At 44.4% G+C, this 14,968-nt stretch overlaps 1 protein-coding gene across 1 annotated transcript in view; it reads right to left on the minus strand.

Moving 5' to 3' along the window:
* Positions 1 to 14,968, minus strand: part of LOC8051489 (alpha-mannosidase 2) — a 62,652-nt gene that overhangs the window by 30,819 nt on the left and 16,865 nt on the right. Inside the window, exons 8-12 of the mRNA XM_029993429.4 lie at positions 11,216 to 11,393; positions 10,446 to 10,648; positions 9,174 to 9,359; positions 8,429 to 8,543; positions 2,602 to 2,675 (exon numbers count right to left, since the gene is read on the minus strand). Coding sequence (XP_029849289.2) covers positions 2,602 to 2,675; positions 8,429 to 8,543; positions 9,174 to 9,359; positions 10,446 to 10,648; positions 11,216 to 11,393 — 756 coding nt within the window. The remainder of the gene's footprint in view (positions 1 to 2,601; positions 2,676 to 8,428; positions 8,544 to 9,173; positions 9,360 to 10,445; positions 10,649 to 11,215; positions 11,394 to 14,968) is intronic.

The following is a 14,968-nucleotide window of genomic DNA, read 5'->3' on the forward strand; positions in this document are numbered from 1 at the left end:
TGCCCCCCAAAACTTTTTAAAAAAATTTTGCCAGGCGTTTTAATATAGTGCTAGAAGACTACCCATTCAATATTTTGCTACGGTGTTGTACAGTAGACTCTCAGTAAACGGAACTCCAAGGGACCAAAAAAGTTTGTTCCATTTAACAGGAGTTCCGTTTACTAAGAGAGATGTAAAAAGTGCCGATTTTATGTGTGCACACTCTTTTAATACTCTTTTATGGATGTCTAAACACTAAACACACGTAGCTTGCCCTTGTCGTGCAGCATCCACGTTAAGCTGCTTTTCGGGACGCCGTGCTTCGTCGCGAGCGCCGTCTTCGAGTATGAGCCGCTTTCGAAGTCAAGAATGACGTCCATCTTCTTTTCCAACGTCAGCGCATGGTGTGCCCACTTCTGTGTCGCCATTGAAACAACGGAGGCAAGGCCTCAACTTCGCGAGCGCTTACGAGCCACCGAAATTGGAAGACACCAACGCGGCAATGAAGCACGATAGGCACCACGACGGCAGGAACGATGCGGCTGTAACCTAGGCAACTCGAACAGAGACCGAACAACTTGATCAAGAACAGCAGTGTTGCATTCGTTGCGCCGACTACCAATGAGGCGAGGCCAACGAGGCTTGCAAGGCTAGAAAAGAAAAAAAAAAGAAACAGCCAGAACCAGAAAAGGCTGATGCTCATGGCAATGGGTCTGCCTGAAGTTCTATTTTAGGTTCCGTTTAAACGGTGAAGTGCAAATTTTAGTTCCGATTACCGAAAGTATTTTTACCTTATCTGAATACAAAACCAACCAACTTACGGGCTACTGTTCCGTTTAAGCGGCAATTCCGTTTAAGCGATTTCCGTTTATCGAGATTCTACTGTATATATTTTTAATGAAGTAAAAAAACACCAACTGCTCGAAACCAAAACTGGACTGAGGAAGAAGAAGAAACATAAAGGAGACAGAGTTGCCAAAAGTCAGATGCCTACACCTGACCTTTTCTTTTTTTTTCTTTTGTTTTTTTGGTCTGTGAAGCAGACGAAAAATGCACATGTCGCACGAAAAAGCCAAGCACAAAGTGCTTGACGCTTGTGCATTTTTCAAGCTCTTACCAATCCATATTAGTAAGGCAAGCAATGTCTTCAGCCAGGAGAAGGGGAGACAACTCGCCGACATCTTCAGGCAAATCAGCTCAGTGGTCGGGTGTGTCGTACGGAACAAATCCCGATTGCTTTGATCGATAAACGACTTCTCTTTCGAAGCTAGACAGATTCACCGGTACTGCAAACAACAGTCCTGAAGTAGAGGTACCACGGCCGTCGTCCGCCGCCATCGCTTAGTCCGCTTCGTTCAGCCGTTCAGCCCGCAACTAGGTGAAGTGTGAAGGGCGCTGTATGCGCGCAATGATAGAGAGGGTCACGAGCTACAATGAAAATGTTTAAAGAGGGACAATCTCAAACCAAGGGGAGCGTTTGCAATTGAACGGCGGACACCTCCTGCCGCAATAGGTAACAAGTATGCATGCTCTGCATTTTTGCGTGGCAAGGGAGAAAGCAGCAGGAAAGGAGACATTTGCAGACGATTGACGCTTTCGTCACTTCCTCGCAGTTTGTATTGCACGCACATTGCAAATGCGGACCATAAACCATGTGACCCCGACCGAACAGTTGGAAAATCTCTGTAATACAGGCTCTCTAAAAATTAAGGGGACCGCCGACATGCCTGCTGTCTGCAGCGCCTATGGCGGTCCCCAAAATGTTCATTGCGGAATTTAGGTGCACGACCCACTTCAAGGGTGAAACCTGTGCACTTTGTGTAGTTGACAAAGAAAATACAGTTTGACATGGCGCCGTATTCGCGCCATGTCAAAGAGGGAAGCGAGTTGCGATGAAAATCTTTTCCACCGTGAGGGGCGCTGCAACATGAAGGCGAGTCGTTTCTATCGCAAATCTGTGCAGCCCTTCGCTCCTGCCCGCCACACTTCCCCTTTCAGCCACCATGTCACGACTCTCGTGATACGACGCCGTGTTCAGAATTATCCAGAGAATGCACAAAGTGCCTCCGGTTCTCTGTGCAACTCTTTTTCTTTTCAGTCAACGTATTTGCAACTTTTAAGAAGCCACAAAAAAATAGGTATCATATTTTTAATAATGTGTGTGTGCCTTCGATGGCACACACTCACTATTTGATTTAATTCAATTTGGTGGTTGAGTCTATACCAGAGAGAACGGCACGTGACATCGAAGAAGAAAGTGAGCGCGACTCGCCGGCCAGTGCTCGACCAGCGGTTTTCGGGCGCAACAAAAACAAATTTCGAGCCACAAACTGTGTTCTGGGTAGTTGGCCTCTCCTATGTTGTGCACAAATAGAAACCTTGGCGGGTATAAATATCCTGTCAGTGTCCCTTCAAGAAATGTGAAGTGTGGCAGTTGCCAGCACCTTATTAGCTCCCTGCAGCCAACTTGAATGCGGCAGTTCCTGATGAGAACTGCCGAACAATGAATCTTGAAGTGTGAACATAATAAGCTCAGAAATTTAAGAAACCACCCAGCCACTTCAAAGTCCAGATAAACAAAAGGCTTTAAGAATGCAATTGAGAGCAAAAGAACAGGGTTACCTCATTCGAATTTCCTTAGAGAAGGATAGAGGCTGCTTGTGTGGGATCCCGTTATAGGCGTCCCTGACGTCGTCCTGAAAAAGCGTCCACCACAAAAACATTATGAGACATTCCACTCTGTAAAGGTGGATGAGCAGCTAAGCTGTTTAGCACACAAAACAGACGTGACAGAGAATTTTGAGCAAAGGTAAAAACACATTTATTGCCTTGATCGGTGATCATTAATCAAGTGCTAGTGGTCATCGACAACACTTGCAGCACACAAGTCCCCTTTCCAGGATCCCGCACATTGCCGACGTTGGTCAAGTTGTTGTCGCACTGCTGCCGGTCACACACCCTAAAACTACACCCAAACTGTCTGTCAAGAAAGTCCCATTTGAATTTAGTGTATGCTCCATTAAAGGGATACTACAACGAAATTTCGGCGCTCATTTTTTGGTCTATATGTTTTCAAAAGAGCAGTATCACATGGAACATACCAATATCTTGTTAAAAAAGTCTCGAAAAGGAATTTTAAAACGAATTAAACGATTAGCAAAGAGCACCTGGTGGATGTCGCTAACGCCTCGTTTGTAATCCCCGTCTAGGAACCTTGGCAGCTAGTGACGGAGGTTGTCTCGTCTCCGGCCACGACGAGAGAAGGGGGGAAGGAGGAACTCCCCTCTTCCCAAGAATCCCTTTTGTGTGTCGCAGAAGTCGCTATTGTCCCCCTACAAGATTATAGAAGATTAACCCGTCACCCAAAATTCGTAAAGAAGCAGCCGCTTCGGTGGCTGGAACGACTAGGCCATCCTCTCGACGTCAGCCTCGCCGTACCTTTGCTCGTCTTGAGACGACCTACGTCACGAATGCGTTGGATGTCACGTGGTCTCCGCTGGGCCTTCTCCGAGCGCTTGCCAGAGTGGGCCGTTTATAACAATAAATACAGCCACCAGGATCAAAATACAAACGTGCGATTCTCATTGACGGATATTGTGGATCATATTCAACCTATTTTTGAACACGACGGGAATATTTCAAATTTCGTTGAAGTATCCCTTTAAAGGGGAACTCCGCCGATTTTTTGGTAGACTTCGATTTGGCTGGAAATTTGCAGACCGCATCAATAACCCTTTCTCAACTGAAAACCAAAATATTTTATAAAACTAACATTTTTCCGTGAAGTTATTGAATTTTCAAGTTATGCTGGCCGCGAGAGTTCCAGGAGGCGACTCTGTACTGGCAACAGTGAAAAATCCCTACTTTTCCCTACCCGCATACGTCACGGATGCGCAAGCGGACGAGCGACCCGGGCAGTCGCGAAGTGACTTTCCGGGTGCCAGCGATCGAGATTATTTTTTCGCAGCTTCAAGGTTGAAAGTTCCTTTGCAATGGGTAGCATCTGTGCTCCACAATAAGATTGGAGAAACGATGCCGGGAAAAAGCTTTTTTACTCCTGCTTTCATGGGAGAAACAAAATGCGTTCCCCGGCTGCAGTGAAGGCCAGCCACGTCAAGGTGTTTTTGCGCGAGCTGTGTGCCGAGAGAACTAGTGTCACGTGAAACATTTTCACTTTTGCTCGGAATGCTTTATAGCCACGTGCTGCGAGTCGAGTATCCTTCAGCAGCTGGAACAGCTTCAAAAGCGGAAAGCGCAAACTCAAGCCGGCTGTGACCATGACGACATCTGTCCAAAAAGAGCACTAATAATATAGAGAAAAATATTACACAATCTAGAACTATAGTCGACATTTTGAACAGTCACATTCGTTATTCACAATTAATTCAGTGATTTTTTAAATTTTTTTATAAGCACTTTTTCTGTTTTGGACGTCAAATCTAGCTTGGGCACTCTCGGAGTTCCACTCACGCGGCCGATGTGTTGAGGACGAGAAGTGAAATGTCTAAACATAGTTAAAATCTGAATTTAAACATGACTTTCGACATATTGCCATTCCTGTCAGCTATTACAGAGGTTTATAAAGCAGGTGTCGAGCTCAATTAATATATGGTAGAGCCTTTGCCTGGTTTGTCAAATGGTTGGCGTGCAATATTCTCTGCGGAAGTGATTAAAATGTCTTTAAGTTATTCTATTGCGGAGAAATTTTATATAGGGCTAAACATTTTTTTTTTTTTTAAACCATGAAAATATTAATGTCAATGAGGGGAGGCATGCAAATTTACAGCTGATGAAAACTGTGCTAAAGCAAAACTTAACTTAGAAAAAAATCATATATCGAATTGGCCCCTTCCCATGTGCTCTCGTGGATGAGTGTTTGAACACGTTGCATTCTACTCCAAAAGTAAAAAAATAAATAAATACGGGTACCGATTTTTTTAGTGACTTTTGTTAATTTATTTTGAATTAAAAGTTTTATGATGTTTTTCTGTACCTTACGCACTATTGTATCTTCAAGCAAATATTCTTTATTTGAAGATGAACAGTGTATTTGTGTATTTTATGTGCATTCCATTGCACCTTGATTATTGGCTTGGTGGTTGCAGAGTTCTTTTAACTGTTATTTTAACACGATCTTCATGACCAGTAACCTGCCATCTGATCTACATGAATGCAGTTCATTCAATTCTATACATTTCATTGTTTACGAGAAACGTAACCTACATGTGTTAGGTCCCAGCCCAGCACGCACATGTTTGTCGCTTTGGAAGGCGAGCAATGTGCGTATCACAAACACGGACGCTGAAAATGGCATCGACCAGAAGCACTTTTCAGAACTGGTCTATAGATCTTTTGCTAAATTACTTAAGCACCAAGGAGCACATTCATGCCACAAGAGTAGTTACACACGCTGGCACCTGCAACAGTAGCTTTTCTAAAGAAACTCTAAAACAAATGGCATATTCCTTCAGGTTATACGAGCGTGTGGGGCATCTGTACCCACATTCCGAGCATTTTCAGTGGTGCTTTGGCAATTTGTCAAAAAATGTATTGCATGACACTTCAACCTTTCTTCGCCAGCCAACTTCTAATAAAAAGAGAATGAATTTACTAGCGATATCATAGCGAGCCGCAACCTGAGCGTACCGAGTTGCAAAAACAGTTTTACCAAAATTCCAATTGCTTTCGTTTTCTTTTTTTTTTTTACTTTCTCATAGTTTTACTTTCTCATAGCCAAGGCCATACTTTGTGCAAATCTAGATAATTATCAACTTTAAATAGCCCGAATGCCCAGGTTTTCTCGCTGTTAGACACAAGAAAAGCGGGTGCGAGCGCACCCAATTGCCGGCCGCGCGCCTCGCAGCCCACCCATGACGTCACGCTTGGGTGGCGGGGAAAACTGGGGAAAAATAGGGAGAACGATATTTCGGTTTCAACAGCAAACAAAATATCACTTTTTTAATTAACTAAAGTGAATCTGGGAGAACGAGATAGCATTTCGAAATCAGGAAGCCATTTGCATTCAAATTAAATGCCTTTGGGCTAGGTAGCTCGAAAAATCGGCAGAGTTACCCTTTAATGTTGTCCAATTTAGCAGCATGATACCTGCAACATTGTGATGCGTTCTTCACCCTGCAACGTTCTTCTTGTCTGGTTTGCCCCATGCGCTTGGCGTTTTGTGCACTATCTTCATGAGTGGTGTTTACCGGCCGCTGCCGCCGCCGACATTCTCGTTGACACGCGTGACGGGACCAACACCCCAGGAGAGCAGAAGGAAACTAGGCACGCAAGCACTTGGAACGACGACAAACAGTGGGCGGTGCGAGTTTTTGTTGACGCACATGAAAAATCCATGGGACCCTAGCCATACACAACTTTGCTGTAAAATGCGCAGTCCTGCGTTAATCCACAGTACAATCACAGCGACAGCTGTGACACGTCACGGCGAAGTCGCTGGTCATCGGCGTTGCATTTATGCCCCGTGGGGTGCGTGAGCAAAAGCGCTCAGAGCAAAACAGACATCTGTTTTGTTCAGGAGACCTTGAAAGCGCAACTCTCGGCACAAGTTCTTGGCACTGACAGTGCTACGATGGCAATTTTTTATAGGCTACTCGTTTTTTCAGAGAGCGCGTACAGTGGGCATTGGGTACAACAAAAACCCCAAGTTTAGAGCAGCTTATTAACACTTCAACGTCGCTCAGTAATAACACGTCTGATTCACACGCAGCAAACCCAGGTTCAATTCCAGCGGGCAGCGGGCGATTTTTTTTCCTCAAGGATTTGGCAACGTTGACGGAGGTTGCCCTATTAAGGGAGGACACGGCTCCTTGAAACAAAAAAATGACAAAAAAATCACATTTTTGAAATTATGTTTTTTAATATCTACAGGTATTTTCGCATCTTTTCTCAAAGTATTATCGCAAAATACGCCCTATTTATTTTTGGGTATTGATTTGAAGTATCTAAACGGAGATGCTTCCTCCGAAAAAAGCAAAAAAAAAGGTACAATTTGACCGCCGGTAGCTCGAGAACAACGCGACAGAAGGGGGGCATCTTGGTTTTATTTGAAAGCTCCGCTCCCGCTCTTTCTTCTCCCGCCATTCACGATGCTAGACGGCGATTGGCCGCCGAGAACGAAGCACAAATAAAAAACTAAATCTTGCCACGCGGTTGGCTGTTTCGGATCACGTGTGCAAATGTCGCTTTCTCATTGGCCGTTAGGGTTACGAAGCGTCTGCTCGTTGTTTCCGATCCGCCATCTTGTTTGATTCTCGTGCTCGTCTCTGACCATGCCGATCACAACAACTCCACGGAGAAAGTTTCACACAACCCACAAGTTCGGAAAAAAACGAAAAAAGGGCCCGAGGAAGCTAGTCCACGGCGCAATTCAACTTCCCGCGAGCCTGAACGTCGACAACGAGGTGCGGGAGCCCGAACACGAAGATGTCGCATCAACGGCGCCATCGACATCCTGACTTCAAGCGAGCGAGTGCGGTTAGACACGGTGATGCTCAGCGCTTCCGAGATCGACGAGAAAGAAAAAAAAAGCCGAGGAAAAACTCTAAGCATTTTCGTCGGCGTACGCTACGACGCGGAAAGCTGCCCTGATGGCCGGCGTCTCGGGCGCCGATCAAGAAGCTCCCGAGAGTACAGAGAGTTTCATCGTTGTAAGCCTCGACGTCGTGAACTCGCTTCTTCAACTCACGAAGTTGCGGCGATGTCGAACTCATAAAATGCGATCGCGAGTATGGGCTTGCAGTAAAACTCAAGCTATGTTGCAAGATCTGCGGGGATGTCGCATCCGAGTGGAGTTTGCCGCGGGTAGCAGTAAAAATCTGTCCCTGAACGTATTTTGCTGTTTTATCGAAATGAACTTTTTGCGCAGTTTGCTATTTTGCGGAAGCCGTATCTCGGCCTGTACACAACCAATCTTCCTAATTCTTTCTTTCTTTGGTAGGTGTATAAGTGGGGTATCCAATAAGGGGTCTAATTGCATCAACTTAGGCATCAGTATTTTTTGTTAGCACCTCCAATATAGATTGTAAAAATTAATTTATAAACTGAAAATTACGAAATGCCGTAAAAATGTTATAAATAATCATGGAGCCTTCATTTATACCTTATTGGATTCTGTAGACCTTCTAGTTTATGGGGATATATTCCTTTTTGAGTTTTGTCTTCACAATTGTTTGGAATCTCGCCCATACAATGTTCAGATAAAATAGTTAATTTTATCAAAACTAACTAAGCTATTTTAAAACAAAGTACATATTTGTCATCAGAATGGGAAGATGATTGTGCTCCATAAATTTCATTTGGATTGGACCATAAATAAGAGAAGAAAAAGCTCAAGAAGCAGTGCTTCCCCTTAATCCAACTACAACCTCAACAAATACAACTGTAACATTTGCAACGGACAGCATTTTCAGTGGTGGGAAGAGCCACTCACCAGGTGCAGGACAAAGACATCTTTCCCGAGTTTCCCGTAAGATGGCACATTGAGAAGCAGGTACATTGCCCCAACTGCAATGATCTCCCGGAGGTGCTCCAGTGACTTGAGCAGCCTGCACAGAGGCCAACAAGACGTTAGTGCCTCCAGCCACAAGACATAAAACCTAGCTACATCTGCAAGCAATGATAAATATAATGCCTAGCAATGAGAGCTGTGAGTCCAAGCCATTAAAATTAAACTCTAATCAATACCATGATTAGTAAGAAGAGAGATTCCCCCAGGCAAAATTCAGTGATGTCATTAGTTGGGAAGTGGTTGCAATGTGTATGAGAAGGATGAATCTAACCTGGTATAATGGCCAATGTACATCAGAAACTCTTGCCCTGTTGCCTAGGAAAGTAACTTAAAAATTTGACTAGTGCGGCCCAGCTGCTCACCAGGGGTTTTGATATGCATGAAACTGTCATTATAGTAGAATGAATGTGGGTCACTTGCATTTCATTGGTAGTAATTATAGCATCTCTTGTAGCAAGCAAAAAAAATGTAATCCAAAGCAAACTGCTCACATAACTAGATTAGTTCAGTCAAGACAGAAGGGAATGTCATCCCTTTCCTGTGTTCCAAAGGCTCGTGAAAACATCCCAAGATTGCAATCATGTGCCCATCACTTCAGCTTTGCTCAATGCAAACAAATGCTTTAGCTCTGAAAAAAGAACGCTCTCCAGGTGTGAAGTGCCCTCACCTGTTGGCATAGTCAATCACCACATTGTTCTTGGCTGTCCCCGTGATGGCATCGTGGTGCTGGAACAAGCCTAGATTTTGCCTCGCCACCACCAGACCATTCATCATTTTGTTGATCAGTGCCATGTCATCATTACCAATGTACGCCATGCGGGCCCACATCAGCGAGAACAGGATCTCGGCTCCCCTGGACGAAAAGGACGCGGAGACTGTGGCTTGGACATTCGAAGCAAACAAGTTCAGCAAAGGGTTCCTAACTTTTACTTTGTGCACATCAATAGAAGTCCAAACATGCTTAAAAACCTAAAATAGAAGTGCACTATTAAATAATAAATTTACTTATGGGAACAGCTACAAACTGGAAAAGAAAGACAAAAAACAAATTCAATCAACATGGTGAGTTGCAGTTTGACGAATGCAAAATGGTTCCTTGCAACCCTTTTGCATTCACCAAACTCCTCAACAAGTGCTATAGATTCTTTCAATGTTTATATATCTGATAAAGAAGTTGTTTGGTACTCCAAGTGCAAAGCTCTCCCCACTACATACTGCTACATCCCCTGCACAACCATTAGACCCCAGGTCTCTAGCTTGATACAAAAATAAAGTCAAGGCTCCCTGTAGCTTTGCAACTCTTCAAAATATGCCTCAGAACATTTTAAACAGTGCTACAGCATCTACCATCATACTGAACCTTACTTTCATGGGCAGCACTCCAATCATTGCTGTCCCTCCTCTAAGGAGGAAAAGAGGAAGAATACGCTGAAATGGCACCACTTAGTAGAGCTGTGCACATTTGTTTCCTCTTTTGCACTTGGAGCTTAGTCTTACTATCTCAGTGTGCCACGTAGAGCGAATGGTGCACCGATGTGCATGCGTCATACAGCCACACGGACGGCTAATGTCTTTCAACGAGACATTAGATTTTTTGAATTAGAATGATCATGAAGACATTGCAATCACATATCAAAACACAGAAAAAGGGGTTCATTTTAACACGGAGCACACTTCAACTTTTGCACATGCAAGGACTGTGTAGGCCAATGTGCTGTTTACAAACAAGTCGGTGTTCCAGGTGTGGGCACTGCATGTGTGCAGAGACCAGGTAGCTGTCAGCGGTGTTACGTCAGGGTGTAGACCACTTAGCACACGAGTTTTGCAACATGCATAAACAACATTGTTCTTTAAACTGTGCAAGCTCTGCACCCCAAAACATTGCCCTCCAGTCCTGAAGTAATAGGGCAGTTTTCGCACAAATATGCATGGTACATACCTCAGATGGGCCTCGACAGCACGATCCATGTTCTTGTAGAAAGGCCGCGAGGTGTAGAAGCCGCTCCAGTAGTTGTCGTCGCGATCGGCGTAAGTGAAGAAGTCCCCGCTCAGCGACGGAAAGCCAGAGGGCATGCCACTCGCATCCACTTCCGTCTCCTTCCGTACGGCGGCAAAGTACTCCTTCAGGGTCCCAAACTGGACCTGTGGTTAGGCAGTGCACCACGTGAGAAAGCCTGCCATGCCACGAAGGAAGGGGCCTCGTAAAAGACGAGGGAGCTGAGGTGCAGGCCCAAGTACTTGGCTGAAAGCAACTGGAAAGGCCTTACAGAGCAAGATTCAGGCGAGTGAGAAAGTAGTACATAATCATGAAAATGCAACTCCAAAATATTTTCTTTTTAAGTTCTGCGAGAGCTTTTTTTCTTTATAATCATAACACACCCCTGCCAATGGGCATTACCCTCAGTGCTACAAACAGTTATGTCTTGTTTTAGAAGGACGATGTTTGTCACACTAGCCACGTTGTGCAATAAAGCTCAGGTCACATAAATTTCAACAACCGAAACAAGGGCGAGAGATGCTGGAGGTACAAGGATGGCAGATTGTGGTCAATTTTGCCTCCTCCCTTCATTTCATGACCGAATTTTGACTCGACCATTTGTGATCCGTGAACAGGTACTCCTCTCGAGATGATTTACGTCAACAGAGTTTCCCATACTGTGGCACCGACGCCGTCTAGAGGCTGTGCGGCCTTGGTGATGGAAAACTGACCTCTGCGTGCAAATTGTCGTTGGCGTTGATGTAATCAAACAGCTTCTGGTAGTTTCCAAACTGATTGTCCCACTCGTTGGGCTTGTCGTAGCGGAAGTCGTCTCCCAGCGGGACGAGCACTGTTCGAGAGCGGAAGAGCAGCGATTTCTTGCGGTACTGGTCCAGCAAAAGCTTGGCCCTGAAAGTGCAGACAGCGGGAGAAAACACGAGAGAACTACTAAGAAGGAGCTTTGGGGCTTCTGGCAACCCCAAGAAAAGGACATGCAATGAAAATGCAACTGAGGAATGTTGCCCCACCACACAGAAGAAATGTAATCAGACGTGTGGGGAACAAGAAAATATATATAATTAGTAAGGGTGTGCGAATACTCGAATATACGAATTCGAATCGAATAGGAAGTTCCCGAATAATTCGATTCATGAATCGAATTCCTAGTATTTTGTCACTCGAATATTCAATATATTCAGCCAAAGACGCGCGGTCGGCGCGGAGCTGACAAAAAAGCCGTTCTTCCTCCCGATGTAAGCGCCGTGATGTTAGACAGACCATGCGAGAAACACCTCTTGGTCCTACCATTTCACAAAAATCTAATGCACAGGTTAGAAAAAATAAAATTGACGAACGCCACAAACTTTATAGCACGCAGATTTACTCACGATCGTGACACAATCTAACCTTCAATCACAACCGAAACATCCCGTTTGCGCCACTTCCAGAGAGGAATTGTTGGGAAGCCGGAGTTCCGCACCATGCCTAAATCTTTTCACGAGTAAAGCCCCTCATTTCAAATTGAAGCGCCGATGTAAACACACTTGCCGCATTCACAAAAATCGGCGACTGCACGATCACAGAAAGAAAACTACGTTAACCACGCCGACGAAACCAGCAGCAAGCGCCGCAAGCCGCAAATCCTGATTCGGAACGAAACGGAACGCAAAAATAGTGTGCTTAGATTTGAGAGGGTTCCCAACCGTTCGATAGCCGCGTTTGAGTTACGAACTGCGAGAATGTGACGAAAAGATGAAAGCGTCGATCGGGATCGGGCAGGCAGGGCAGGTGTCGTCGCTCTTCTGTTTGCTCGCCTTTTTTCCAAGCGACAATACGACCAATTTGCATTCAGTTTCGCTTGCTCCATCTTTTAAATCAAGGCTCCGTAAAACAAGATAGACGGAAAAATGGATGCATAGCGGCAGTTGGACGGTGACTTGCGCTACCTAACCACGTTTTTTTTTTTCTTACTTCAGATTATATTGTTTAAGCCTGTTTACTCAGATGTAACACCTATCTGTTTCTTTATGTGAAATCAAAGCCCGGGTGCCCTTTTTCTTCCTTAAAATGGAGACCCAATATCGCAAAATGCTCCTTTTCTGAGATATACAGATATTTTTAAAAAAGTCGCAGTGCTAGGTTGGCTTTTAACGAGAGAAAAAAAGGTATGTGTGGCTGTAACTTTGTTTTTTGTGAGGGTTAGGGTAGATAGATTATATTTGCGCCACAAAATTTAATCTTCAGTAACCAACGTCCAACAGCAACTGTTTTTTTTTTTTTTTTTTCACCAGACCTTTTTTACATTTTAGCTTTCGTTCCGTACAAGATGCATATTCTGCCCCAGGCGCATACTCTGCACATATAATCTCATTCGCAGCACACTTTAAAAAATTCCTACAAGTAAAACCACTATTCGATAATCGATTCGACATTCGGCTTTTTTTTTCTTGATTCGATTCGGTATTCGATTCAAAAACTAGAATTTGGTATTCGCACACCCCTAATAATTAGTGTTAAGAGTGGCTCTTTTTAAACTAAAGCATGTTATATTATATTTCTAATACATGCATAACACACTTGAAAGTAAAGTGACAACATGTACAAAGATAATATGTATTAAGAAATAACTAAAGATGCCAAGAAACACCTAAAACTAAAGGTGTCAGCTGTAATTGGCACCGGTGCGAGTGGGATGAATAATAGCCTGCATGAAGAGAGGCCAAGCCCTCTTCATCTGCTGAGTGCTGAGCTGCAAAGGTAATATACTTTGGCAGTTTTCATGTGTTCTGATCTTTTTAGCATCTAAGAAGCTTCTAGTACTTGATGTAATATTGCAATTTAACATTTACCATGAAACAGTACATAGGCGGAAAGTTTTCAATTTCCCGGGGGAAGGGGGGCACGACGGGTCCTCCCCTTTCCCCTCTGGCACGACGCATTACCAAGTTACAAGTGTGATTTTGTCTAGCAAATAGTTATTCGAAATAAATATTTTTACAGTGCAACATGGTAATGAGAAGTCAAGCTCCATATACAAGAGCACTTGAATAAATATACGAGTCGATCTTGATTGCAAACATTACTCTGTGCATATCCGTCCTATACTCCACTTCACCGTATGTCTGAGCCATCGGATCCTACGAGCCATCGGAGCCAATCCGAGGCTGCGTGAATGTCACGTGACCTTAGAGAGGGGGCACAACGACGCGCGGAAAGCGTATCCCGGGCTACGTCCACAGCACGGGATTCGCTAGGATAGCTCGTAGCGTCTGCTGCGTCCGGACGCAAGGTGAAAAGGACTATAGTGCTAAAGTAGCAATTACTATTGTTTTGTTTGTGATATTGCTGGAACAGTAATTGCATGCGAGGTCCCTCGTTACTCCCTCATGTCTCGAACGTCGAAGTTGAAGCGGACAAAGACAGTGAGAGTATTGAAGATAGAAAGACAGAAGAAGACAGAAATAAGGACTGTCTAAACAGAACAAAAAGAAAACGAGGTTTGCTTGATGCTAGCTTAACTATCCTTTAAAACAAACATGAAAAGGCCTCCCTTCTTGCCTTCCTCATAAAGTTGAGACAGTGCCGAAGTAGAGAGCTACAGTGGAGCCAGGCTGGCGCTCGATAACTCAGCGGCCAGGCGCCTCCGAGTCTGCAATCGTCGGTCGCTGAAGAAGCTTCTTCGCCTTCTCGGTTGCGTCTTGTGGCGCCTTCGAATTTCGCCGCCAGTCGCCGCCATAGAACAACACATCACAGACAACCTATAGATGTTCTTTTGTCTTATATGTTCAACTTCTTCCTTTCCTACAAACTTTTTTTTTTACGAGTTGCAGGGGGCATGTTTTAATGTGCCTTTGCATTGCTTTCGTAAAAAAAAGAAAAAATTTGCTGCTGTCGTTCTTGCAATGAGCGGACAACTTTTAATGTGTCAGCATTAGAACACTCGTTTCCACGAAAACCTGCCAGTGTCAATTCATGCGTCTGTGGATGTGGTTCTTTCCAAGAGTTATATATGGCTTATAGTTCTTACGTGATGTCTGCCGTGTGTTACGTGCGTGTTCGCCGTGTATAGCAAACACGACCTATTGAGCCAAAACAACCCAAGACACCGGGAGGGGAGAGCCGAGCAGCGGAGCCACGGAGAAGCACTGGACGCCTGGAATCCGCAGACCGGGCGAGGGTCACAGACCAAAAGAGACACTTCTTGTAACACCAACTGATTGTAACCTAAACAGTTAAATAAATATATTCTCGCATTATCCAAAATTAACCGGTACATCACAATGGCGACGAGGATAAGAACTATGCAACAAAGAATGGTATAAACAACTGAGCGTCAACGAAACAAAAGAGACAGCGGTAACGTGAGTGACGCCCCATCTCAAACCTAAAGGATGCCTCGCGTCGGGAAAATTGAAGAGTTCGATCAGAAATCGGAATCATGGTCATCGTACATCGAAAAGATTGAAGTGTTCTTCTCTGCGAAT

This window comes from Ixodes scapularis, unplaced genomic scaffold, assembly GCF_016920785.2.
Source record: "Ixodes scapularis isolate PalLabHiFi unplaced genomic scaffold, ASM1692078v2 PGA_scaffold0__279_contigs__length_252992795, whole genome shotgun sequence".
NCBI lineage: Eukaryota > Metazoa > Arthropoda > Arachnida > Ixodida > Ixodidae > Ixodes > Ixodes scapularis.